We start from the raw sequence: 27,782 nt of genomic DNA, 5'->3' as shown, positions 1-27,782 counted from the left end.
TCGGGCGAGTGTCTGCAAGCCTTGCGCGCCCGGTGGGAGGTCCTGCCGGGTGTGCGAGGCTTGGGGCGGCAGCCTGCATCCCGAAGCACGTGGAGCCCTCCGGAGGGTGCCCTGTGCTTCGGGCAGGTGTGCGCAAGGCTTGGGGCGGCAGCCGCGGCTGGGGGGGGAAATAATTTTTTTTTATTCATTTCCCCCCCCCAAAAAAAACGAGGTGCGCCCTATAGGACGAAAAATACGGTAAATTATGCCAACCTATTTAGAGAGTGAGTGGGCGTTTTCGTTCATTTGTTTGGGGGTTTTTTTTGTCCCACCACTTCCCTCAGGAAAACGCACTGTTTATCACTCAGTCTGATCAAATGTCAATCCACGGAAAACCCAACTGACGTATTTTCTGCAGAGCGAGGCAGAAGGGAAGATACAGTCCTGCATTCCAGGCCAGGCTCAACTCTGCCTGGACTGGATCCAAGCAACACTGGACAACGGAAGAAAACTGCAGTCACTTATCCGAGATTTCTTTTATTTTTATTTTTTAAAAAACAAAAGAAAACCCTGCAAGCTTCCACTTACTGATATTTTTCTCTTTTCGTATATTTTTGGCTTGGATGAAATGTAGCTAACAGCCAATCAACACAAACCTTTAGCCACTCAACTCATGCAGAGCGCTGAATCAACGCTCAAAACATCTCACTGCCTGCCAGCTGGTGACAAGCTGCCTCATAAAGTTTATTGACAGTTCAGAAGGCTTAAGCAAGAGAAAACAGCAACATTACCTGCGAGTTTTGCCAGCTTTCGGGCTTTTAGCTCACCAATTGAATTGTTTTCATAAAAAAACTGCTTTTCTCTGGAGTCTTCAAAGCTTACAAACTTCCGAGATTTGGTATAAATCACAAGTTCTGACAGTGCCAAGGCAATCTTTATTTTCTTCATCTATAAATAATATGGGAGATGACTGAAGGTTTGTTAATATATTTTTTTAAAGATACTATCTCAGTTTCAACTGAGATGTCAATTTCTGTTGAAAGCACACCAGGAAAGGGGTTCTATTCAATGTCAATCACACTCTGAGTTAAACTCATTAAAATTAAATAACGAAACAAAACTAGGTCTATTAATTTCAATAGGTCTACTCTGAGTAGAATTCAGTTGGCTGCAACTCATAGTCAAATCACTATTCGTATATGTTTTCTACCTTCATTGCTCAATGCAGCATACATGGATTCTCTTCTCTTTATCTTCACAACAACCCTAAGAAGTAGTCTAGACTGAAAGATAGTGACTTAGCCTAGCCAGCTTCATGAGCAGGGATATGAACATGTTTTCCCAATCCCATTCTGAAGCTGCATACACACCACGGGTGCCAACTCCCTGGGACCCTGGGTGCCCAAGCACCCACAAAGTTCCTCATGAAGGGGCCGGGCACCCATGAATTTCGGTACCAGGGCCATGCACACTGCATGGCACCCACAGCCACAGGCACCCATAGTCGCAGAACCAAGTTGGCATTCCTGATACACACTATACATTTTAAAGGACATTTCCCCTCGAAAAGAATCCTAGGGACTATCATCTGCTAAGGATGCTGAGTACTGCAGTTCTGCTAAACTACTATTCTCAGGATTCTTAGGGGTGGGGGGATGTTCTTTGAATATACGGTGTCTAACTACTATACCACATCGAAGATCTGTAAACCAAGATTTGCATCCTTTCTGTGTAACACTTAATGGTTAAACTATGCAATATGGAACATACTGATTAAGGCTGCAGACAGTTGTTTGCAGGAAGTGCAGGTAGTTGGCACCTGTCACATCTTGACAGGGGATACTGTTTCAAAAAACAGGGGCAACCACACTGAAAGCCCTGCTCCGAGTTACTGTAGAGCAGGCATCCACTAGCTTCAGAACTTAAGGAGAAGCTCCCCTGCAGAACACACTGACCTACTGGAAATAGGAGAGGGCAGTCTCTCAAGTAACCTTTGCATGTGCTGCAAAGACCTTATATATTAGCACCAAAGCTTTGAACTTGGCTCAGTAGCAAATTGGCAGCCAGAGCAAATCCAACAAGAAGGTGTTTTGTGATGGTGTTACACTAGCTGCAGCCTCAGGACCAAAGGGCAGCCCTACACAGAGCACATTGCAGAAATTTTAGAGCAGTGAAAAAGATGTCATAAAGAGGAGGGAGGGCTGGTGTATTTTCTTTCTGGTAGGTTTTAAACCTGGGATCGAAGTAGACATGACTTCAGGTCATACCTTTTGTTTTTTCCGAGGTGGAGCTGAACCCTTCCAGCGTGCCCTTCTCTTTTTCAGCAGCGGTTCCTTTGGGTGCGAAGGGTTGTTGTCCAGCTCCTCATCACTTGTTTCTTCCTCTTCAAATTCCCCTGTCTGACCATGGCTATCCATGCCCTTCCTTGCAAGCGTTTCTTCAAGTGTCCCAATTTTCTTATTTTTAATCATTATTTTGAATTTCAGTGACTGTGATAAGAAAGCAATAGGTATTAAGAATCATAAATAACACAAGAAGGAAGAAGAAAAAGTAATAAAAATGGAAGACAGTGATCCAGAACGTGTGGGCCTCCAGAAAATGTTGCTCCAAGTCCCATCAGTCCCAGCCAGCATGGCTAATGGTCGGAGCAATGGGAGACAACATCCAAGAACCTCTGGAGACTCATGGGTTCCTATTTTGCTGTTAGCCCAAAGCTGTGCCTAACACATGACTAGCTGTTCACTGGCACTGCTTGCTGTGCTATTGAGGTGTTTGCTTTGTTTGTTGCGTTTCCTCACATGTTAAACTCAGAGGTGGCCTGAGTTTGATCCAGGAGATACCAAGCAAGCATTATCATCTTGATCAAATGAATCCTGATGGTATTTTTCACATTTCTAGTGAAAATTTGGCTTGAATGAGGTATGAAGTAGGAAGAAAAGACACACAGACAAAAGAGCACATTTCGAGTTTCCATAGCACAGGAGAAAAGAAAGGGCAGGTACTCTGATTTTATAATAACTGGAATTCCAGCCCCCTCCAAAGTCCTCATACCTCCTGAATCAATTTACAGCAAATCTTTTGAGTTCTGTGGTGCATTTAAAGTTATTTATATCCCTTTCCACCTGAAATCAAGAAACGTGAACAGTACTTGCAAGATGGCATTATTTCCCAAGAGTTCTGCTTTATATCTGTAATTCTCTCCTGATCCATTTGTTCCTTTTTTCCAATTAAGAACAGTACTGCTGAGCATCTGTATGATTAAATTCTCCTCATACAAAGTATTACACTGTACTCCCGTGTAGGTTTTAATGGTGCACCATAGCTGAAAGAGATGGCTTTAACCCATTTCTTCTCCTTTTTTTTTAAATAAAAAAACCCATCCAATTGCCAAAGTTGCATGTTTAAACTCTTGTACTGATCAGGTTGCTGTAAACATGCAATGGCAGCCCGAGCACCACATTTCCTTGTGGACAACCTTCAGGGGGGGACATGCTCACCGTGGTGGGTGGGGTCAAAGGCAAAAGTGTGGAGCAACAGACGTGACTCTCGCTTTTCTACAATAGCCTATGTTCCAGCCAGGCAAAATTCAGAGCTGTCAGCCCACACACCTCCCCACACTCAACTGTTTATCTAGGCAAGCAAATAGCATTACAGGCAACTCCCCATTTATGCGGCGGTTGCATTCCAAGGCACCATGTGCAACCGTGAGACGCCCGTCAAGTCTGCCCTCCCACTGTTCTGCCCTCTTTTGGTGCAAAAAAAAGGCACGTGGTCATGCGCATCCTGGACACACACAAATGGGGAGTTGCCTCTATTACAGTCCAAGGACACATTCCAGCAAAAGAAGAAGAAGAAGAAGAGTTTAGATTTGATATCCCGCCTTTCACTCCCTTTAAGGAGTCTCAAAGCGGCTAACATTCTCCTTTCCCTTCCTCCCCCACAACAAATACTCTGTGAGGTGAGTGGGGCTGAGAGACTTCAGAGAAGTGTGACTGGCCCAAGGTCACCCAGCAGCTGCATGTGGAGGAGCGGAGACGCGAACCCGATTCCCCAGATTATGAGACTACCTCTCTTAACCACTACACCACACTGGCTCTTGAAGCAGTTGAAGAGGGCACAGAGTGGGGAAGTGAGGGATGTAGCCCAATGAGAACCCTAGGGGCCAAAGAGAGAGGTCTGGAGGGCAACAGCATTCAACACCTGGGACTGCGGTTGCTCACTCTTGGTTTAAAATTAGAATGTATTTGCTAACAGTGGACAAATCTCCAAATAAAAAACTGGGACTGTGCAAATAAAACTATTCAAATAGGTACCTTTCAAATTCACATGGCCTGGGATCCTTTTCACACATTATTGCTACAGGAAACTCACCATTTGTGTGACTTCAGCACATGTGCGATCACCAAAGTGATCACCGTTTTCAGCGCCAGAAAGGGGCAGAACAGGGTGGGCTTTCGCGCACACTGCCAACTCATGTGGTTCATGGGCTGTCACTCGGATAAGGGGGATGTTGAGTGGATGCCACAAATAGTTTAGAGACACAAGGAGCTTCAAATCCACATTAAACTCTGATGCAGACAAGCCCTTTAAACTACAAAGGCTGGGACAAAAGTGTCGATCTTTATCACTCAATTGTTGTGCCCCATCCCAGCTTTTCCAAATGCCATCCCTTGAAGCTGCCATGGGGAAAAGTTGCTAGGATAGTGCATGAAGTCATTGGCCCCCTTCTTTTGTCCTGATTCATAGCTGTGGAGACACAGACAACAGCTTGCAGCCAAGTAGCTTTCATGGCAAGCCATGTTTGTCAACCTCAAGTAAGTACAGTTGCCTATCTGGTGTTTTCATTCAAGAACTCTGGAATGTAGATGTAGGATGGGGGGGGGGAATTGTGCAAACTCCCAGAATGCATATTTTAAAGTCTGCTTTGAAAAGCAAATGAGGGATATGGAGCTCAGATTGTGAGACTTTTAATGCATTCCACACAAGTACCTTTCTGACATGTTGCAGGCTTTTGTTTTGTTTTAGAATCGCATAACTAAAATCGCATAACAAATATAAGGTGTGTTATCATCCTTAGGGTAATAATAAATCATGAATACATGCATTGGAAGGTTCAAGGGAATCTACAATGCATTGTATTTCCAATGTTTTGGTCTACACTTGAATTTTTTGACACGCATATTTTCTTCTTAATCTGGGGGGTGGCGTACTGGTGTTTTCTATTTGTACAATAACTCTATACCAAACAGTCTGCATTCCAGGTGTAGTTAATTCTGCATATTTTAATGGGAGGAACATGATAAACTTCTTAGGAAATAACCATGCCAACTGCAGTGATTTCCTCCTTGTTATCTTTTATGAAAGAGCAACTCAGTTTTGTTACCTCAGGGGAAGGGAGCTCAGTTGGCATTATTTCATCAATCGCAGATATAACCAACATGTCACCCAGGATATTTGTCAGATAATCTGCCATTACTTCCTGCTGTTTAGGGCTACAGTGATTCTCCAAAGACAGTATCAGAGGATAATCGGAGACCTGGAAGTACAATTCAATGAATACTGTAATTCCCAGTTACACAAATATGAAAATATAAAACAAGAGAAAAGAATACTATGAGAAGCATGCACTGTTATCTGCAATAAAGATACAAAACAATACTGCAACATCTTATATCCCAGCTGATTTGTCTAGGCAGAAGCAAGCACTCTCAAAGAAACGACAGTTCTCTTTTGTGCTACAGACCACACACAGGTGCTGTTCTGGGATTTGGGTATACATTTTACCTTACAGAACCAGTGGTGGTATTGTAATGTGTGTGCATCAGTGATAGGTTAAACTTCGAAGAGCTACTTCAGGCATACCCAAGAACTCGGTTATCCCCAAAGGGATTTTCTGGCTATTCCCCTTTACGCAAGTAAGGCCAATGCCATATTACGAACAGATTTGTGGGGGCTGGGAGGTGAGGTGAGGGGACACACTCCTTTTCTAAAAGCAGTTTGTTGTATGGCATGGGGGGAGATGCTCTTAAGAGAAGCAGACACCCTAAGTCCCTGGGGAACTAGCAGCATGGTTCTCTGGACCTTGGCATTTTCCCTCACCCCACAATATTCCTTCAAGCATTCTCAGGACTGTATTAATGTGGCGATTTCTCATATGAACTAGGATCATCCTGGATACAACTACTGATTTAGGCGATGCTGGCAGCTTCAAGGCAAAGGGAACTGACCAAAAGTAGCTATACCCGTGGGAAAGCCCAAGAGACATTCCATGGGGAAATGTGTGTGAGAATTACGTGGAAACAAAACTGGCCATGAAACAGCCCTACAACTACAAACCACAGCTTGTAAAGGATTTGGATATATGGTGAGTCATGTTCAGATTACTATCCTGAAGTTTCATTGTTGCTGCAGTGGAGGCTGGTCCATTAGGGTGAATGAGTCACTTCCCCACCAACCTTACTCTGCTCTCAGAAAATCCCCACCTGTCTGACTCTCATTTGCAATTAAACCAGCTTTGCCATAGCAGGATTGGCGCAAAACTTTGGCTCTGGTTCCACCTTCTGTTAGTCTCTTTACCTTCTGCCCTACCAATCGCAACGGGTACCAACCACCACTGTGTTCCTTTAGTTTATGGTGCCATCCAGACATATACAAAGAGAAAAGAGTATGTTAAGTATATACAAGATTTCCCTTAATAAATAAATGCCAGATATGTGCAAGAATTACTTTGGGGGCGGGGCTGTGCAACCTCCTTCAAAACCAACTGAACCAGATTGCCTTTTGATTTAAAATGCTGAAGATTTAAGACTGGCAGGTGAAAGCCTCTTTCATTTTTGTCCTTGGCACCAGATGGAAATAGTTTATCTGCCACATTTCATCTTATCCTTTGTTGAAGGGAAAATACTCCGGATTATCCCATATTCTCTTCACGAGAATTCTGTGAAGTAAGCTCGGACGAGAAATAGAACTTGCCTGTGGCCACAAAGTAAGCTTCCTGGCAGAGCAAGGCCATCTTCAAAAGACTGTGCAGGTATAAACCATGGAAAGAGTGCAGAACTATTAGTGCCACTCACACTGGCTGCACCTCCTAACTTCCCCAGATGACAATCCCATGGTTAGGTTTTCTTCTGGCCATATTATCCAGAGTTCAGACTGCCTTGCTTCTATATTGGTTGAAATTACAGCATATGCCAGATTCAAGGTTGCCCCAAAAGACCATTATTTGAAGCAAATTTCTAATAGGTCTGCGCAAAGCTGGACCAGCCAATGTGAAATCCATATAATCAATTATAGACTGATTGTTGATGGTGTGCAAGATTGCGACCCCTATATTTGCAAAGTATTATAAATGAAGTTAAAGGGTGGGGCCTTCTGTTAGCTACTGTAGATCCAAATATGTAATTCTCACCAATTTATTCAGGGAAATCCAATCATGGTCTTCCAGTTTTGTTTTGTTTTTAATTACAGGTTGATGCGTTGAGGAAGGTATGCACAGTTTTGAGATTTCAAACTATACCCACAACATATCTGGGTGGGAGATATACCAGGATACCTGCAAATCTAATGTTTGTATACTGTGGCCAAGGAGAGTTGGAAATATTGTTCATTATGTACTGTATTTCTCCCTGTTAAATTCTCCTAGGGTTAGTTTTTTAAAAAATAATTCTCCAGTTTCCTTTTTTGAATAATAGGGAGAAAACCTGTCATTTGTTGATGGATGAGGATAAATTCATGACATAATAAGGTTTCTACTTTTACATTAGAAGCCCAGCTGATCAAGCAAAATTTCACTGTACAACATGGGGCCCCATGTGCTGCTAAAGTGAATATTATTATTATTATTATTATTATTATTATTGAATGACCAATAGTTTTTCACAAATACATTTGACTGACTGGCACTATTAGTTGTGGGAGTGAATTTCATAGGTTAACTATGAGCAATGAGAGTTAAGAAGTACCTCATTCTGCCTTTACTGAGTCTTTCAGCATTCAGCTTCATTGGACATCCCTGAGTTTTAGTGTTTATTAGAAAGTGCCCTTTCTCTATCCACTTCTTGTCTCAGCTAAGCATGTGGGAAATCCCTCTTCTGACCTTACTACATTAAGTGGGAAAGTCAAGAGTGGCAAAGGTGGTGCAGATGATGGGGGCAGATCTGGCCAAAAAACACACAACCCACCCCACCCCCCACCTCCTGCACAGTTTATGTCCACACGTGTTCAACAAATGCCAGAAGGCTACTAACGTACTGGCTTTTTGCCCTCTGGTGACCTCTGCACTGCATCCTTGCTTTCTAAGTGTTGCAACTTGTTTCATCTTGTGGGAATGATTAAGGAATGGGCCAAATTACCTTTAGGTCCTTTCCAATGCTTAGAAATCTCTAATTCATTTTCATTCACCTACCCACCCATAGCTAACATGGTCAAAACAGCAAAACCTGAAATGCACTATTTCTTAATATTATTAATTTTAAGATATTTCTACACCACCTTTCATTTGCCCGAAGCTAAAATTCAAAAAGCAAATATCATTAGAATATTATCATTAGCTCTGGAGCCAAGTGAGGATTCCCAAGTAAGATCCTCCCTCTATTGTGTGGGCAGCTAATCCCTCCCCTACCTGGCCTGGTCTCCTTGGCAACACCTCCCCCAGGTGGTATTGGACAATTGACTGAGGTAGGCGGAGACCTCTAGGTATCCCACCTGAGGGAGGCAAAGCCAAGCCTATGCTGTTGGAGCCGCTTCAGATCTAGGGGCTGCGCACGTCCACGCAAAGGGCGCCCCCCGTTTTAAGCGGGGAGCGGTCATTACAGTGCAATGCTATGGATGCCTACTCACAAGGAAGTCCCACTGAGCTCAGGGAGACTTCAATCATATTCAAAAGTGTGTTGCAGAGATGGGGAAGCAGTAGCTCTCCAGATGTTGTTGGACTCTTGTCTCCCATTAGCCCTAGCCAGCATGGCCCATGGTCAGGGATGATGGGAACCGGAATTCAACAGCATCTAGTTCCCCAACTGTGGTGGATGCAATTATCAGCTTAATTTAAAAAAAAAAAAACACCAAAAAAAATTAACAATAGTAAGAGAACAACATAAAGATAAAATAAAACTCAGAAAACAATCAGAAGCAGCAATAAATAATTACCATCCATAAGCATGGCTGTCAACTTTTCCCTTTTCTATTCAGAATAAAGGAATTTCCAGCTATATCCATAAGAAAGAGCTTGGGCAAATATGAATCTTTTCACCTATACCTCTGCACAGACAGTGCCGGGCAAACATTCTTGGGAAAGTTCCATGAGTAGGGACACCATCACATACACTATCTATGGCCAAAACTCTGAACGCACCTTGGTCATTGTGCTCTGTTAACCGACCCCCAATTTGTCACACGTGTACCTACCAAAAAGGCATACTTGCTGATCACCTGGATGACAGTCTTAAAGCTAATTTTGCTTGTTAATGTATGTCCATGATAAACAACAGGATCATTGTTTGGTCCATCCCAGCAGTCAATTTCTAAGCAGCGGCATCCTTTCATTAGAGCACTAGAAAGAAAGAAAGAAAGAAAGAAAGAAAGAAAGAAAGAAAGAGGACTGCCGTGAGGATAATATGTAGAGTGGGAGATCCAGGTACCTCATCCTGGGCTCCTTGGAGGAAAGGTGGAATATATGTAATAAATAAAGGAACAAATCTCTGCAAATGCAAAATAGCACCCCAGGTAGATGATCTGGCTAGCACCCTTCTCTCTGACAAAGGGTGCTTCCATACAGTTGCTAAATGGGCGATGCGTGCTTCTCATGCATGCAATTTTTTCACAGCATCTATATTTCGCAACATTGCTGGTATCTGCTTTGTCTTCCTCTGACTTTGACTCCTCCTAAGAACCTTACACCATGAATAAAGCTACCCCACAACTCCCACTCCCGCTCGGCATCTAGTGGAGAGCCCCACAGGAACCATCACCTGAAGGATAAGACATGGATCCATTTAACTCACAGCAGCTTTTCAGAGAAAGCAGAGCTAGAGGCAACCCTTAGGCTGCCCAACTATGAAAGCTCACAAGTGGAGCCAGGCAATGGTGGAAACTACATCCCTGGTTTGCTGCTCTGAGCATCTTTGCATCCAGTTAAGAATGAGGGAGAAATTTCTATACCGCTTTGCATTTAAAGTCGAATCTACCAAATTCACACTCCAACCCTTGTGGTGCAGTTTTCCAATCAAATGGAAAGCAAAAATGCATATACCAAGGGAAAGTGGGCAATAGTGAGTACATTATTGAATGCAACATACTAAAATGTGTTGTATAAGAGGAAGTTGCCTGCAAAAAATGTTTCTTAGACAAAACTGCATATAAAAATGTGTGTCTTAGGGGAGATATGCACTAAAATGCTGGTGATTTTTCATGAGGACTTTTTAAACACACACACACACACACAAACTGATGTGGAAATGTGGAGAATTGATATTAAGATTGGCAAAATAAGAAATCGAGAAACTAAAATTGACAGTTTTACCCACCCCTAAATCCATTTTCTGATATTCATTCCATAAGGAGCTGGCTGGGATCCTAATCTCCTACAACTAACATGCCCTCCTGCCAATACCCACATAGAGGTCTAGTTGGAAGAACATGCTATGTATGTATGTATGTATGTATGATCCAATTTCCATCATGCCGTTCTTCCTGAAAGAGCCCAGGGCAGCAAACACAACAATGATTTTTAAAAAAACAACCCAAAAACTAAAGGCAATTTTAAAACATTCTTTAAAAATAAAAGTTTAAAAACATTCTCAACCAGCAATCTGGTGGGAAAACATGAGGCGCTGCTTCTCTGAATTACTTATTCTACCTGATAAACTACTATTTTAAAATGGGCACAAATACCTTGCATAACCCCACAGGTGACTTGGCCCTATTAGCTGGTCAGATATGAGGTAGGTGTTGTGCGAGGATGAAATAAAGTATTCACACAGTGGACGGGTCATATCCTGGTAAACAGTTTTGTGCTCAGATTTAAATACCATGCATTCCTCAGATGTCATGTATCTTAGAAATCCTTCAAATGTCATCTGTGAATTTTTCTTTGCTGAAAGCCAGAATATTACAGGGAAAATAATTACTGTACATCTCTACTTTGATTCCTTACAGAATTAAGCAAAATTTCAAACCATTTCAGATTAAATATGTTAATGAAACATGGAGCATGTGGGTGTCAAATCACATATAGAGGCTTTTGCTCTTATTTCAGGGATGAAGAATCTGTGGCCCACCAGATGTTGTTGAACTCCCAACTTGCACCACCCTAGACTACTAGACTTGCTGGCTGGGGCTGACGAAAAGTAGTCCAGCATATGAAGGGTCCACCCAAGTTATCTCAAAAGAATATTGGAGAGATATGATTTTGCTCATTGTTATCCGGGATAACCACTGTAATGTGTGATATATAGGGCTGATTTTGAAGAGCACTTGGTAAATCCAGTTGGAACACATTGCAGCAGCCAGTTTTAGGGCTGACTGAGAGAATGTAAAGGTAAAGGGACCCCTGACCATTAGGTCCAGCCGTGGCCGACTCTGGGGTTGCAGCGCTCATCTCACTTTATTGGCCGAGGGAGCCGGCGTACAGCTTCCGGGTCATGTGGCCAGCATGACTAAGCTGCTTCTGGCGAACCAGAGCAGTGCATGGAAAGGCTGTTTATCTTCCTGCCGGAGTGGTACCTATTTATCTACTTGCACTTTGACGTGATTTCAAACTGCTAGGTTGGCAGGAGCAGGGACCGAGCAACAGGAGCTCACCCCGTTGCAGGGATTTGAACCGCCAACCTTTTGATCGGCAAGTCCTAGGCTCTGTGGTTTAACCCACAGCGCCACCCACATATGCTATTAATCCATGCATATACACTGCGCGCATGTGTAACAAATAAACACGGCGCATGATCTTTGCAATCAACCCCAGTTGCCAGTGTGGCTCTGTTAAAAGTGCAAAGGTATATACTGGAATATTGTGGAAGACCACTGTGATTTCAAGGCATTTTAGGTGGGGCAAAACATGCCTGGAGACTCTCTGTGGCATCCTGAGGCTTTTAAGTGCTTAATCCTATTTCTATCTTGTTTTTCTATAAAATATAATACTCTAAAAGTTAGTTATACATCGAGATGGTACCATGTGGAAATTTTAATCTCTATATAAGTCTCAGCAGGATCCCACAGCAACATCTGTTGACTCACGTTAAGCTCATGGTCCCCTAGGATCCCAGGATCCTTTTCATATGCACTGCTAGTAAGCAGGCATCCTCTATCTTATATTTGACTCATTGACTCAACTCAGTGTGATGCAGCAGCAAAAAAAAGACACCAGTATTCCAAGTGTAGCCTGACCAAGGCAGCATAGAGTAGTACTATTACTTCCCTTGATCTAGATACAATACTTCTGTTGATGCAGCCTAGAATAGCATTAGCTTGATTGTGGGGGTGGACGGGACCTCAAAGTGGCTAACAAAAAGATAAAACAATAAAATTGAGAAAAAAATGTTTTGTGTTGCAAACTGCCCTGAGATCTTCAGGTGAAGAGCAGTATACAAATTTAATAAATAAATAATAAAATTCATGACCATACTTTTAAACCACACAAAAAGTTCCATTCTCATGGATCATAGAAGGACATTTGAGCTACTATTTGTGGGTTGCAAAAAGTTTTGTCATTATTGTGTTTGGTATTCAAATTTGCATTTGAGGCTGGGGGTGTTTGTAGTGGGGGGGGGAGAGAGAATTTGAACCTTTTAAGAGGTGCAAAAGGGAGGAGACAGCTTGGTGTTCACAGAGTTGCGAAGTGCTTAGCCATCTTTATTTCTACATAAAGTACATTTTATCTTTACTTCTGTTCTTCCCTTTGATCCCAATTACTTCCAAGCCTCTCTTTCTTAGACTGCAAGCCCTTTGGGAAGAGAGAAACCATATTTTTCAAGGAGAAAGACTGTTCTGCATCTGAGCCCCTGGGAGAGGCAGGCTGTAGCTAATTAAATAACAACCCAATTCTTTGCTTTACTACAAAGTGGGAGAGGAGAGGATTGGGCTGTTAGGCTCTTAGAAGCCGTGTAAGAAGGCAAGCCATCCCCTTGCGCCAGTGCTGAAAGCAAAACATGCATCTAAACTGTTCCAAACTTTCAGGAACATGTCCTTCCCAGCACCACTGTGTTTTAGGAACCCGGTATTGTTTTCCAGCACTGCTGGTCACAGGGGCCAGTAAGACAGATGCAAAATTAATATTCACCAAATATGTAGCTACGTATCTTGTTTTTCCTAGCATAATTATGAGTGCAAGACCAAGTCTTACTGGGGACAGAGGTTATTGCCTAACACAACTTGAAACATGGGGAGGGGGGGAAATCCCAACCAGTGTCAATAGGGGGTAATTTTCCTAAGACTGGTGTGAAGAGGTATGTCTCCCCTCCTTGTGGACAGCCTTCCCAGTAAGAATTGTGCTGCGTGTCTGTCTTGAGAGACAATGGAAGAGAGCGCCATGGGGGGTAAAGTCAAACCATTGGAGAGTTACAGTGCTGGCTGTGGCTCTAGACACCGATATTGTTTCCTGCTTGGCAGGGGGTTGGACTCGATGGCCCTTGTGGTCTCTTCCAACTCTATGGGAGAGACATGTTTTATTGGAGGTAGGGCCAATGAAGGTGTCCGGTAAAAGTAGCACACACAGCTGCCTGACATGTACAAAGCAAACAACTACTTTATCTGTACATTTTGTAAAGTAAAGGGTAAAGGGACCCCTGACAATTAAGTCCAGTCACGAACAACTCTGGGATTGCAACGCTCATCTCGCTTTAAAAGCCGAGGGAGCCGGCGTTTTTCCGCTTCCGCAGACAGTTTTTTCCGGGTTATGTGGCCAGCATTTTGTACTACAGGATATAATGGCATTTTTGTACAAAGCTATCATCCCATTGCCTTGATTTGCTTACACAGCAGTATAGTAGCCGTGTCTACTCAGATGTAAGTCCCACTGAGTTCAATGTGACTTAGGGCTTATCCACACTGCCATACTTATCTTGACTCAAACTTTCAAGGCACAGGTCCGTACTTTTAAACTCCAAATCCGAGTGAGCTTATTTTCGTCTGAGCTTTCCCAACAAAGAAACTCTCTTTAAAGCTGGAGCTCAATGAATGTCAATTCGGGTTTTCCACGGATCGCTGTTTGCTCTAATTCAGCAGTAAAGAGCAGGCTTTCGTGCGGAAAGCTATGGGGCGGGGGAAAGTGCTCAGACACAGAGCTTTAAAGTGTCAATCATGCCTGGAAAGCATGGAGGAAAGTTAAGTTTGGATAAGCCCTTACTCACAGGTAAGTGTAGGTAGGCCTACAGTCTCGTCTCAAATTGATAAAATAAAACAGTTTCACTGGTTGACACTCTATCCACTATGAAACTATCACTTTACAATAGCCTCCCCTTTCTTCCCACATTGTTGGTGCTGCGTTGCTGTTTTCTTCTGAGTAATTTGCAATTGCGATTCTGACTGCAGTTAAAAGGCAAATGATCGGCTCTGCATCTCATTCTGCAATTTTTAAGGCTTGATAACCAGGAAGAGTCACCAACAGTTCCTGAAGTACAACATAACAACCTATTGATTTGATACTTATTAATGATTTTGGGAAATGTGCTATAACTGGACTGTTCCCAAAAAGACGTAAAATCTGCCCCTTGAGAACTGAATCTCCAGTAAAGAATGTGAGTTAACTTCTAAATCCATTTGAGGTTAAGTAGTGTCCAATGCTTGATGTGTAACTTCAAAAAGAAGTCTGAATGATCACATATTGTACTTCGGCATGTGCACTAGAGTACAAATCGTAATATAAGATGCAGCCCAGAGACTGAGAATTCTTAGTGGCTCATATCAACAGACAGCTGAGGGGTGGGGGTCAAATGGCAGAGAATCAGAAAATTATAAAGGTGCAGTTCTGGGATTAAGGTTTTGAGATTGCGCTGTTACAATTTTTGTGTAGACAGCAGCCAACTGAGCTGGCACAATCTCACTCCCTTTAGAAGCTTTTTGCTTTAAGTGCACCACTCCACTTCTCTCATGTTTTACATCAGCCGAAGAAATGAGGCCACAACCATTATTTCTCTTTCCATCCTGACTAGTGTGAATAATTCATTTCTGTCATTTTTGCAACATTTCCATGTAATATCCAAAAATATATTGCTAGTCATTTTCCCCCTGCTGTCTTTTCCTTGGGCTAATTTGACCTGTTTCCGTAACATGTTCCTTCTATCTTCTTCTTTTCTTAAAAAAACCTTTTTTGATCACTTCTGAACTTTATCCAAATTGGAGTTTTTAAAATACACTGTCCACAACTGAATAGACTGTGACATAATGCATAGTAAACTAGCTCTGAAACTAACAAAACAAAACAAAAAACTACATAAAAAGACCAAAATTCTTCTTTGGTTAATGAAGTCACTGACATTACTGACAAATAATATTTTGAGAGGGTCGGGCCAATTTTCCTGTGCTTCTCACACAAAATGTTTGAACAGAAGAATGTGGGTTCTCTGTAATAGCTTGAACAGCTAGAGGTAGAATGGGAAAGTATGGAAGTTATTGAAATATCAACCCTGTATTTCAATAACTTCCATACTTTCCCATTCTACCTCTAGCTGTTCAAGCTATTACAAAGAACCCACGTTTCAAGATGGATGGGCTCAGACTGCCCTACTTAACAGCCAGTGAACCAGACAATCCTTTCTGAAATCACTTTGTTCCTTACTTCTCAGATTACAATCACAAATTGTCTTCTTGTTCTCACAGTATCTGAAAGTAAATATATGCACCCTGTTTCAAAGATATATTTGCCTGGCTCTGCACTTTTATGCTGCTGCAAGGGTCACATCCCTTTAGCCTTTTCTCATTGGAAAAATGAACGTATTTGTTGTTTCCTTCTGTATCTCTTCCTAATGTACTGTGTGTTAGTGGGGGTTGGGGTTGGGATACCTCTTCTAGGGAAGACTGTTCTACCTTCCCAAATGTTTAACTCACCTTGTAATTGGAATGGTTTTTACCATTTTGGGGGGGTTGGGTTTATTTTTTGCTGTTTTATATTTGCATTTGTATAGTCATTTGAGATTGTGTACTACTTTACTGTTGTTGTTTTTTATTTTATAAGTTTATTATAATGTACCTTGTACATTCCAGGAATAGGAAGACAAAAATATTTATCTTTTAAATACTATTTCACAGGCAACCAACGTTTTGTAGAGTACTCAAACTGTGAACACACCATTATTTTACATGCATGCATTCTATTTTATGCATTGTTTCCAACAACTCTCTTGATTGCTAATCCTTGTAAGCATAATTGTCGATACTTTTTTTTTTAGTTTACATCATTTCAGATTTACCAGCATTGAATTACACCTACTATTTCATTGCCTACCTGCTTGAAGCATTCTCTTAACTCTCTAAAGCCTACAGCTTCAAGCACATCTAGTTGATATTTTTCTCCAAGCTACATAGCTTGTGATGTTGATCTAAATCTTTGCACAGAGACTGATAAGGAGAGTTATACTTCAGTGATTTAAATAGATATGCCTCTGGTCTATTATGCCATTTATGAATTTCTGCTGGTGGGTCTACAGGATCTGGAAGGTTACCAGGTTTCTGACCATACATATTTATTTTTCATTCAACCTGTCCTACCAGCATTTTGACAGGCTGAGAAACTAGACTTGTCAATTGATCTTGGTTAGGTTGAATCAAGGCAAGATTGAAATATCAAAGGACTATTAATGTTATATTCAAAAGAGGGCACTAACTCCCCTCATTGAGGGAGTCCAACTTTCCATAGTAATACAGGCCCATCCGGCGTGCCACTCGTTATCTGCATATTTGAGATGGCCACTATCTTTTCATCTGATCCAGTGACCATCATTTGCACCTTTGTAGTCAGGACTGGACTACATCAAGCCCCCTTTAATAACCATTTGGAAGTTTCAACTGGCACTAAATATAGCAGCCCATCTTACAATAGGTGAGTTGCTAACATCACATTATACAAGTGTTCCAGCACTTTCATTAGCTTCCTGTTGCTCTCCTGAGATAATTCAATATGCTGGTTTTGATTTATTAAACTTGGTCCAGCCTATGTATATGAGAGATTTCCTCCTCAAACTGGGTGCAGGCTTTTCCTCAGGAAAAATCAAAGGGTGGGGGAAATCAATGGGGGATCACTGCTCAAAGACACCACATGTACCTTTTGGTAACAGAGCCCAGTAGCACACAGTTCTCTTACCCTTGACTCATCTCACAGGACAAGACTGGAGGGGGGGGTGTTGGGCACCACTTTCCAAAGGTACTCTGTGAACCTTTCAGTAATTGTACCCAAGAACAGACACTGTCCAACTTCAAGCTTTAACATAATGTTGCATTCCCAGGCACTGAACTAAGTTGTTCATTTTCTAATAAAGATGTATAAGATTGCACCATACTTAAAGATAAAAAATAGCTACCAGTGATTAATGCTAGTAAAAAAATTGTAAGAACAATTATGAAATTAGATATTTAAAAATCCAGTGTACCTTCTTCGATGGGCTCAAACTTTGCAATGAGTTGAGCAGCAACCATTTCATCAACTTCAGGCTGAAACTGTTCATTTCTAAGAAACTGGAGTAGATTTGAAAGTGGGAGCAATTTGTGGTTCGGAGACTGAATTTTGAAAAGATCGTGGATTTCACATCTGTGTGCTATAGTACGATAAATTCCTCTAAAATCTTCTAAAGTAATAGTTCCAGACTTCAATGAATCACTTGCCTGCTTAAAGGGGAGGGGGTGAGTTAAGAATAATGCATAACAAAATGCACAGCATGACATCATTAATGCAAAAAGATAAGGACAGGCACTTCCATGCAACCATCAGATACAGTACTTCTTAGACAGAAAATTAGTTTTTTTAAAAAAACTATCTATATATTTCCTTTTATGGCAACAATGTTAAAAATGAACATTAAAAGTACTGCCGTATTAGACAAAAGGCCAACCTAGTATAGCATTCTGTTTCCAACAGTGGCCAGCCAGGTATCTCCAAAATGTTTGCAGGAGGACATAAAAGCAACTGAGGATGAGAGATGGCTTCAAAACGTACACAGTCCATGTAAAAAACCTGCATGTTGAGCTCTTCAAATCTTATGAACCAGTGGAATGGGACTTTGGGGACACCAGGATCAGACAGAGAAAAGGGCTGTGTAGGGAAAGGGATGCTTTGCATTTCTCTGTATGGAAAGGCTTTTCTCTGATATAATCAAATGGAAGGTTGAGTGTGGCGGTTGTCACAGCTCTGGGTCATAGTAAAGCATATTTGTAAGTTGCATATAAGAACCCCAGGCATAATACCTTGACTATGGTTTCTTTTCTGAACCACATATTACTAACATAGCTATAACAAGTAGACTAATAAAAATGTTTGTGAGCTAGTAAATTTCATTTGTGAAGTTGCAGTAAAGGCCTCCCTTTTATCCATTAGCTGTTTCATAAATTTTAAAGCTCCGTCAGGTGTTCTGCATTATTAATGTTCCTCTTACAACTTGTGGATACAGCCAATGAACATATCTGCATACTGTTGTGCAAAATTATCATTTGCAGTTAACCACAGGGAATATTACATGCTCTTGCACAGACACACCATTAATTATACACACTATTACAAAAATTGCAATCTTGCCATGTTTAATTGATAATATAATTTCTCTGAACAACAGTACTCAGATATAGGTCGGTTAACATGAGTGAAACTGATTTAAGGGACAATCTAAAGCCAAGATCTGCTGGGATGCCCAGCACAGCATAAGCCCCACATCCTCTTGCTCAGCCAGAGATGCCCCAGTGTAACATCCTCATGCTGGCAGACCTTTGCTCAGCTAACTAAAATGAAACCAATAGATAGTACGCTGGTATAAGCCCTGAAGAAAATGGGCATTCTGGGGGTGGGGCAGTGGTGGGTGGGGACTAACGGTGGGTCCCAACTCTGTTCAGCTCAACCACATGACCTGGCAACCCAGCGGAATATGCGTCAGCAAAAAGGGTGGTGTAAATCAAATTCTATTTTGTATGCTTGCTTTCCTTCTTGCAAGGCTTAGGCCAACACAGCCAAACATAGCCCAACAACTGAACAGAGTTTCGAATAAAGGTAGGTTCCATCAGCTTTCTGTATTTAAAATGGCCTGTCAGGTTGTAATCCTAATTCTCCTTACTTGGGTGCAAGCTCTACTGAATTTCACTTATGTCCCTCTCATATTAAAATGGGGAGGGAAAGTCATTAACTAACTTCCACTGATTTCAATGGAAATTACCGTATTTTTCGCCCTATAGGACGCACTTTTTCCCCTCCAAAAATGAAGGGGAAATGCATGTGCGTCCTATGGGGCGAATGCAGGCTTTTGCTGAAGCCTGGAGAGCGAGAGGGGTCGGTGCGCACCGACCCCTCTCGCTCTCCAGGCTTCAGGAGAGCCGCAGCGCCAGTCCCACAAGGTGGGGGGCCAGCGGGGAGGCGGAACGCCGCCATCCCGCTGTCTCCCGATGTGGTTTGGAGGCTGATGGCGGGGAGACGCGTGCTGCTCCCGGCCGCCAGCCCCGCAAGCTCCGGGGACAGCTGGGAGGCGCAGCGCGTCCTCCAGCTGTCCCCGGACCTGATCTACAGGCGGGCAGCGGGGAGAAGAGCGCTTCTCCCCGCTGCCTGCCCCGCAAGCTCCGGGGACAGCAGGGGGGCGCAGTGCGTCCTCCCGCTGTCCCCGGACCTGGTCTGCAGGCGGGCGGCGGGGAGAAGAGCGCTTCTCCCCGCTGCCGGCCCCACAAGCGCCTGGGGGGGAAATAAATTTTTTTTCTTTATTTCCCCCCCAAAAAACTTGGTGCGTCCTATGAGCCAGTGCGTCCTATGGGGCAAAAAATACGGTAAGTGAAATGGCCTAAGTCTGGATCTTACTCATAATTCATAAAGGTTCTGACAAATAAAACTTCAGTCATAGTTTTTAAGCAACATATTTTTGACTACTTCCACTAAAGTCAGAGATATTATATTGAAGTTTGAAGTACTGAAGTAGTAGCCTTTCAGACAGTTCTTAGTGAGATCTGCCCTCACTTCCCATGACGTGCTTTGATCACACCAAGAGGAGAGTAGCCCCATAAAACCTGTATAAATTAAGAGGCAGTGTTTCCTATTTGACGAAAGCATTGGAGGGCAATGACCCATATTTTATTTCATTTAATTTGCTTCCTACACACATTTTCTCCTAAGCACCTTAAGGCATATCTTAGGCCCATGTGCTCCTATCCTTTCCCTTCTATTTGATTGCCCAAGGCATGAAAGGCTGCTGTCTGTTTTCGTTTTTAGATGGTATGCATTAGGTTTAATTTACTCCTAATTGCCATTGTTGTTTCATATTGCTTGTAGCACATTTGCTATCTGATTGCTCCTTCCAAATCTAATTTAGAACAACTTCCAGAGGGGTAGTTACAGACTGCTTGCTTCCTTATAGCCCTGCCCGGTCACTGAGGTCTTCGGGGGAGTAACTGTTAGCAATTCCCAGGGCTTGGATGCACAGCTCATATTAATTCAATTTTGTGGGTCAATTTTCTGGAACTCCCTACCTGCTGAGATCAGAAAGGCGCCCTCCCCACTGAACTTTCAGTGCCAAATAAATATATTTTTATTTCAGCAGGCACTTTAAGTGATTTCTGATTTTATAGTTAGGCACTTTCAAGTTGTTATTACAGTGAGCTTGTTTTATGGACATGCACATGTGTTTTAAGGGTGCTTAACTTTGACTGGACTGTGCCAATGGGTGAACACTGTAACTGAAGAAGGTATAAAGAAAAAGCACCTGGAAGAGAAAAGCAGCAGAAGGGACTATGAAGGTGGTGGTAAAGGCTGCATAAGAGATGGTTCGATATTGGCTGGGGGAATGCAACAGAAAAAACACACAAATATTTTCAGGGAATAACATATGGAGCAAAAATGTAAGGGCATGATCCAGCAAAAATTGAGCATTTTAAATGAAAATTCCATATGTGTCAATGGGGACCGATAAAAATATACTTAAATATTTATTGTTATCAACCTAATATTGGCTTGATTGTGCCTCAAATTTGTAAAACATGTTTCTCTCCTATGTAATTAATGGCTTTTTTGACATCTGCATGAGAACTTAAAAAGCTTGTTTTGCACAGTAAATTAGGTTTGCATTGCTACTGCATTAAGCAGCAGCAGAATCTTCATTCTGTACAAAAGCTATACACTCATAAAATTAAAATCAGGTACAGTAACTAAATTCTTCAACAAATGTATCCAGCTGAAAAGCATCTTAACTTTCCAACTCTCAAGAGAAAATGAATACAAACTTATTTTGATTTTTCACACAGGAAATGTTACTTTTCATACAACAAATAAAGAGTCCTTACTATTGGAGAGGAAATGTTTAATATATTTTTTTAAAAAAAATGTTTTGGTTTAAGAAGAGGAAATACATTTGAGAACATTAAGGTTAATGTTTTTTCCTTTTATATGCAGTTTATTTTAACTGTTTCATTTAAGTGACAAAATAGGCAGATGATATATAAACATATTTATATTTTAAAAGCAGTATTTAAATAACTGATTATGGCCATATAATTGTTACATATATGTATATATTTAGCTAAATCACCAGTTACTTTTGTAACAGTCTGTTGGATACTGAAACAGGATAAATATGGAATTGTGTAACTATGATAAGTGTGTCAAAAGTAACAAAATTTAAAACGTAAAGGAGAAAAAGGGAACCTCCAACAGAGACTTTCTATAATAATAATAATAATAATAATAATAATAATAATACTTTATTACTTATACCCCACCCATCTGGGGGGCTTCCAACAGGATATTAAAAACACAATAAAACATCAACTTCCCTGAACAGGGCTGCCTTCATATGTCTTCTAAAAAATCAAATAGTTGTTTATTTCCTTGACATCTTACATAAAATGAGGATGAAAATATATTGTTCCTTGTTGTGAGAATGATCTTTGTCAGGCCAGCAGGAAGTCCTAGAGAAGCATTGTGTGGGAAATGCTGCATATGAGGGCCAAACATTAAGTTCCATTGAAACTCCATACAGTATTACAAACTTCAGAATTGGGGACACAGCAGGGGATGGGGAGGGAAGCTATGGCATTTATAACATGCCATATGAATGAAAGAGGCTAGACTTTTGAGATATTGAATGTATAAGGCCAATGCAAAACATGACCACAATGTGCCAGAAGCTGATGACCAAATATTGCTAGCTTGAGGAAAAGTCAATTCTGCAACAAGCTTTTTTCTACTCCGCTCTGCTGCTGCTAGTACTGTTTAATATGTAATGACGTAACTCCAACAATGTGCTAGAAAGCACTGTACAGAACACAGTAATGGCACAATCCCCGACAGAGACTTTACAATACTGAACAGAGAATAATGTATCCAAATATCATTGAACTCAGTGACAAACTAATCTGCTCAGTATTTCACATATAGTAATTCATCGTTAAAACCTTATTTTAAAGTAACAGTTTGCAGATTAATAGTACTTCCAATCCTATTCAGTTATACAGGTTTTCTCACCTTAAAAATGTATTTCACATGAACATAATCAAAGGGGATGTCAAATTTAGTAAGCAATTCCAAAGTACTTTCAAAATTAATCTTTCCTTTTCTAAACTTGTCATGGATAACGTTTAAAAACCACGTAAATGGAAAGCTAGTTAAGGAAATCAGCGATCTTTATTCAGCATTTATCATTTTTCTCCCTTAGCCAGATTGTGCTGGATCCCCAATGCCATCCTTTCCATTACACACAGTTTTATCCAATGCTAGTCCTACTCATAGCAGACCCATTGAGGTTAATAGACATGACTAACACACAATCATTAACTTCAGTAAAAAAAGGTAAAACTTTAGTAGTCTACACTATACACTATACACCTTAGATACAACCCACAGGTTCCTTCACCAAGTCGCTTAGATTATAAAAGTGAACAGTGGGAGCATTGAAGAATATTGTTTTGTTATTTAAACCACTGTTTTAGATGTATTTTTCTGCTATTTTTGTTATCTATGAATAATCCAAGGCACTGTAAAAAATTGCTGCAACTGTAGGGCAAAACTATACAATTTAAATAAATGGAGAGCTAACAGTAACACACAAGATAGGGTGCAATAATAGTAAAAGCAAAGATTAAAAGGTTCCTGTGATATATGTAATTTTTTTCCACTGGGACTATATTAAGGGTCCAATATACTTCCAAACCTCAACACACAAAGATTTGTATAGGCTGCAATCCTACAGAAACATTTCCGAAAGTACAACCCATTGCATTCAAGAGGGCTTTCTGCCATATAGTACTACAGTGATAAACTGCCTCCAAAGTGCCCAGATATTCATTTTGGGGGTTGTATTGGTGGTGCATTTCCTTCTGGAGAACTTTAGCACTATAGTGTATAAGGACTCCCCGACTGATCTATCCACTTCCAGACTTTATATTGCAAACTTCTTGGTGCAGGGAAATCCTGAATGGTGCTTGCAAATTCTACATGTCAACAGCACATAATTTCCTAACAATTTCACCACACAGGTATCCCATGCTTCCTTGCAAAGCAGCTCCAGGCTGCATATGTGGATACCCACTTAAAACAGTATTTCCGTGAATGAAGCATTGCTCCAACAGGGAGCACGAGTGGTCTCATGGTGGGGGGGGGGGCCACAAAGCAGTTCACTGGGTTTTCCGGTATGTTGAGCAAGGTGCAATGCTCCTTACTTGGGAAAAGCTCTATCCCATTTCCCCAGGAATGGTTTGCCTTCAGTTTGAACTTAGCCTGATCTTTTATTCCCCTTCCTTCCCTCCCCCTCCCCTTTTCATGAAGATTACCAGCTCTGGGATCCCACAGCTAATTCTCCCTTGGTCTCGTCACTGGCCCAAATAGGACTAATTTAGCCAGCTAGCCCTGGTGGTCATCTAATGTTTATTGGATGGATTTCTCCCCTAAATTGATTTTTGAATTCTGAATTTATTGTTATTCACGTTTTATACTGTATTTTGTTTTTTGTTGCTTCAATTAAGTGGTTTAAATTTGCTGTTAGCCACCCTGAGCCCGGTTTTCTGAACCGGGAAGGGCGGGGTATAAATAAAAAAATTATTACAGTGGTACCTCGGGTTAAGTAGTTAATTCATTCCAGAGGTCTGTTCTTAACCTGAAGCACCATTTAGCTAATGGGGCCTCCTGCTGCTGCTGTGCCGCCGGAGCACGATTTCTGTTCTCATCCTGAAGCAAAGTTCTTAACCTGAGGTACTATTTCTGGGTTAGTGGACTCTGTAACCTGAAGCGTTATGTAACCCGAGGTACCACTGTATTATTATTGAGTTACTGATGCACTTTCTAGCAGTGGGTGAGACTGCCCCCTGCCATGTGCAATTCTGCAATTGGGTGTGGGTGGGTGTATATATATACACACACATATATATGCATGTATATGCAATGTATATATGCATGTATATGCATGTATATGTATATGTATGTATATGTATGTGCAAACACCACAAGGACTGTGTGTGTATGCATATACAACGTCGTTAACTCTGCCCCGGTGGTGCTGGGGAATGAAAACAGCCGAGGAAGGATATCTGGCTTCCATGGTGGTCGCTCCTCATGGCCTGTTGCCCTCGCTCCTGGCTTGCTCGGGTGCTTCCAGCAGCTCCTGGCGCGGCATAGTATTCGCCCCCCGCCCCTGGGCCAGCCAGGGGTCCGAGGGGCGCCAGGCAAACGCCCCCACCCCACCCCGAGCCCCCCCAAAGTGACGCTCCCCTTCCCTCCGTCCACGCAGACGAAGGGGAGCGGGGTGGGGGGGTAGGTGGGGAGAAAGTGAGTGTTAAAAAAGGAATTGGGGGAGGGGAGGGGGGACAGGGCGGAGGCAAACGAGGAGGAGGCCAGCGGGCGGGGCACGCGCCGCGCGCGAGGGGGACCCGAAAGGAGGAGGAGGAGGAGGAGGATGCGCGCGCATGTGCGGCGCCGGGCGAACGCCTAGGAGGCACGCGGGGCTCTTGTGACGTCACGAGGCCGCGTTCGACGCCAACGGTTTTCTCCCGCCAGCGCCCGTCACGTGGTTGGCGGATCTTTTCCCTCCAACAACCCCCCCCCCGCAAAAAAAAAATTAAAATTCGTTTAGCGCGTCACCCTCGTTTGCCCAACTGCGCGCGCGCGCTCTCTCTCTCAGAAAATGCCGTTATTTTAAAGCGCGGGAAAAGGATTCTCTCTCCTGGCGAGAACAATATGCTATGGAAATTTAGTAAATAAAATTATCCGTCCAGTGCAAGGGGCCTTTTTAAGAGCAAAGAACCATCCAGGGAAACATAACGGAGAAAATGAGAAACAAAATACCTCACAATAAAAGCCGTGCGGTAACCCCGCCAAACAGACACCCCCCCCCCCAATAAAAGAAAACACCAACATAGCAAAAATATCGCCACCCATCAAATGGGGGAAAGAAATACTTCCCCTCTACCTCACCTGGTGCCGAAGGGATATTAAATGATGGCGCTGGGTGGGCCTGGCAGGTGAGAAGAAGCTTTGTCACTGGGGAACCTCACCTCAAAATTGTCATTATTCGGAGCAGTCAGTCCTTGTTGGAGAAAGGGGGAGAGTCCCTTCAGCCTGGCCCTCATTCTGCCTCATTAGCCCCATAAGTCACTTCAGGCCTAAGGCAAGCGCCTGAGAGAAAAACACAAAAAAACACACTCTCGAGCCTGGTACTCCATTCTGTATCCTCACAGAATTGTAGAGTTGGAGTGTTTCCCAACCTTGTGCCTCCAGCTGTTTTTAGACTACAATTCCCATCATCCCTTGCCACTGGTCTTGCTAGTCAGGGATGATGGGAGTTGTAGTTCAAAAACAGCTGGAGGCACAAGGTTGGGAAACACTACGAGCAATGCAGGAATGCGCATTTGTCCCACATGCGCTTTGGCTTTGGTCAAACTTTGGCATTATCAGCATACCATGCCCTAACCAACTGAGGTACCCAATTTGAGTGCGTGGAGTTGATGGGCAGATCATTCATTGTTTGGTGTATTCTTTATTATACATGATACCCCACCTTCCTCCCAAGGTCGTTGAAATCATGGCATATGTGGCTCTCCCCTCCTTCCCAAAGGAACCTCCAACCTTGGTTCCAACAATATGCTTTGTGGCTAACTTGAGGGGAGGGGAAAATGCAAACTCCGACAGTACTAATGTGAACATTGGGATTTAGAGCCACAGATTTGCACACCATCGCAGGTCGTCTTGTGAAAAGAAAAAAGAAGAAAAACCCCTGCTTTGCATGTGTTCTTGCGTGAATTTGCAATTCCTGCATGAACACTGTTCAGCTTTTGTTTTTTGTCTTGTCAGCCACTCGGCTTTCCGTCAATAATAGCACATTTCCTTAAGGGAGTATTGCTAAGAGGGAAGCATAGACATGAAAGCAGAAGACGACTTTGCAAGACCTTCCTTTAAATATCTGCTCTGAAGGATTGCACATAATGAAATTTTCATATGCTCTGAGGTTCCGCTGTCTATTGTGCAATGTGCCCAGAAGAGCACATAGCCCCACAGCTGCTGACTAAATGTAAGAAACAAAACTGATGGAAGCAGATTAGTATATTTAAATAAATAAATACGGAAACTGAGCTGCCTTTTACAGCGTCACATTTAGGCTAACCCCAAAACTGGATTCGAAGTAACAAAAAATATTTTTGGAAAATAGGAAAGCAGTTACCGGTACATTTTTGCTAGCTTAAATGTTTGTTCTGCCCTTTACAGCATCACATTTAGTCTAACCCCAAAACTGGATTCAAAGTAACAAAAAATATTTTTTGGAAAATAGGAAAGCGGTTACATTTTTGTTAGCTTAAATGTTTGTTTGTTTGTTTTTTTAACAGTTCCTCCGGCCAGCATGAAAATCTCTGAAACTGCAGTCCCAGGTAAATGCAAACCTCGCTGGACACAGCATGCTTCCTTTTGAGTAAACACCGCAACTGTGAGTGTAAATGTATGAAATATTTGAGTAATCTGTTTTGTTCTTTGGCTATGTATCTTTTTTTTCTTTTTGGGGAAAACACTTCAAGGACATGATTAAAACATCTATTAATAAAGTGTCAGATTAATCATGACTGATCCCTCTTCTAGGGGCCCTCACTGCACAGGGTTGCAGTCTAAAGTGCTAGATGAGAAAGAGGTTCATAGAGGTCAGAAACTCAGTGGAGTCCAGGTCTGTGTTCTGATGATTATTTTTATCAAGCAACGAGCCAGAGCCCAGGCATAATTCCCCACTACCAAAAGGCCTTGTCTATTTTAAAACAATTCGACGGCTGGTTGGTGGCCTATTGCTTATTTAAATCCCATTGTTTTAAGCTCCCCCTGCTTCATTTCTGACAGCCTGATTTGTATTTATAGCCAGGTACTGTACAATATATTTGCATGTATATTCACAATACATACATACCCTATAACCGCCCTATCCTTTTAACTGTATTTATTTTAAATTGGTTTTAATATTGTGAACTGCCCTAGGATGTTGTGGTGAAGGGTGATGAAGAAATTGAATAAAAAATTACAATAATAATTATTAAAATTACACACAGGTGAAAAATGCCCTTTGGGATCTACTATTGGGATTGACTATGTCATGTTATCAGGAGGGGCAGTATCTCTGGTCTGGGGACACAACATGGGGGGAGGAGCACAGAAAGAAGAAACGCATGGTGCCTTCATC

At 42.1% G+C, this 27,782-nt stretch overlaps 1 protein-coding gene and 1 long non-coding RNA gene across 2 annotated transcripts in view; one reads left to right on the top strand and one right to left on the bottom strand.

The window, feature by feature from the left end:
• PLCZ1 (phospholipase C zeta 1) overlaps positions 1-17,738 on the bottom strand; it is a 41,667-nt gene extending 23,929 nt beyond the window's left edge. Inside the window, exons 1-6 of the mRNA XM_081879993.1 lie at positions 17,553-17,738; positions 10,867-11,068; positions 9,382-9,526; positions 5,363-5,515; positions 2,247-2,468; positions 771-927 (exon numbers count right to left, since the gene is read on the bottom strand). Of these exons, the coding sequence (XP_081736119.1) occupies positions 771-927; positions 2,247-2,468; positions 5,363-5,515; positions 9,382-9,526; positions 10,867-11,068; positions 17,553-17,598 (925 nt within the window). The 5' untranslated portion in view covers positions 17,599-17,738. The remainder of the gene's footprint in view (positions 1-770; positions 928-2,246; positions 2,469-5,362; positions 5,516-9,381; positions 9,527-10,866; positions 11,069-17,552) is intronic.
• A 7,478-nt stretch (positions 17,739-25,216) lies between these two features.
• Positions 25,217-27,163, top strand: LOC309352027. The gene is made up of 2 exons (XR_014161017.1): positions 25,217-25,590; positions 26,950-27,163. It is a non-coding gene; the product is annotated as an uncharacterized lncRNA (long non-coding RNA).
• Positions 27,164-27,782: the final 619 nt, after the last annotated feature.

This window comes from Podarcis erhardii (assembly GCF_964252035.2).
Source record: "Podarcis erhardii genome assembly, chromosome: 10".
NCBI classification, from domain to species: domain Eukaryota; kingdom Metazoa; phylum Chordata; class Lepidosauria; order Squamata; family Lacertidae; genus Podarcis; species Podarcis erhardii.
This window is presented reverse-complemented; position numbering and strand designations above follow the sequence as displayed.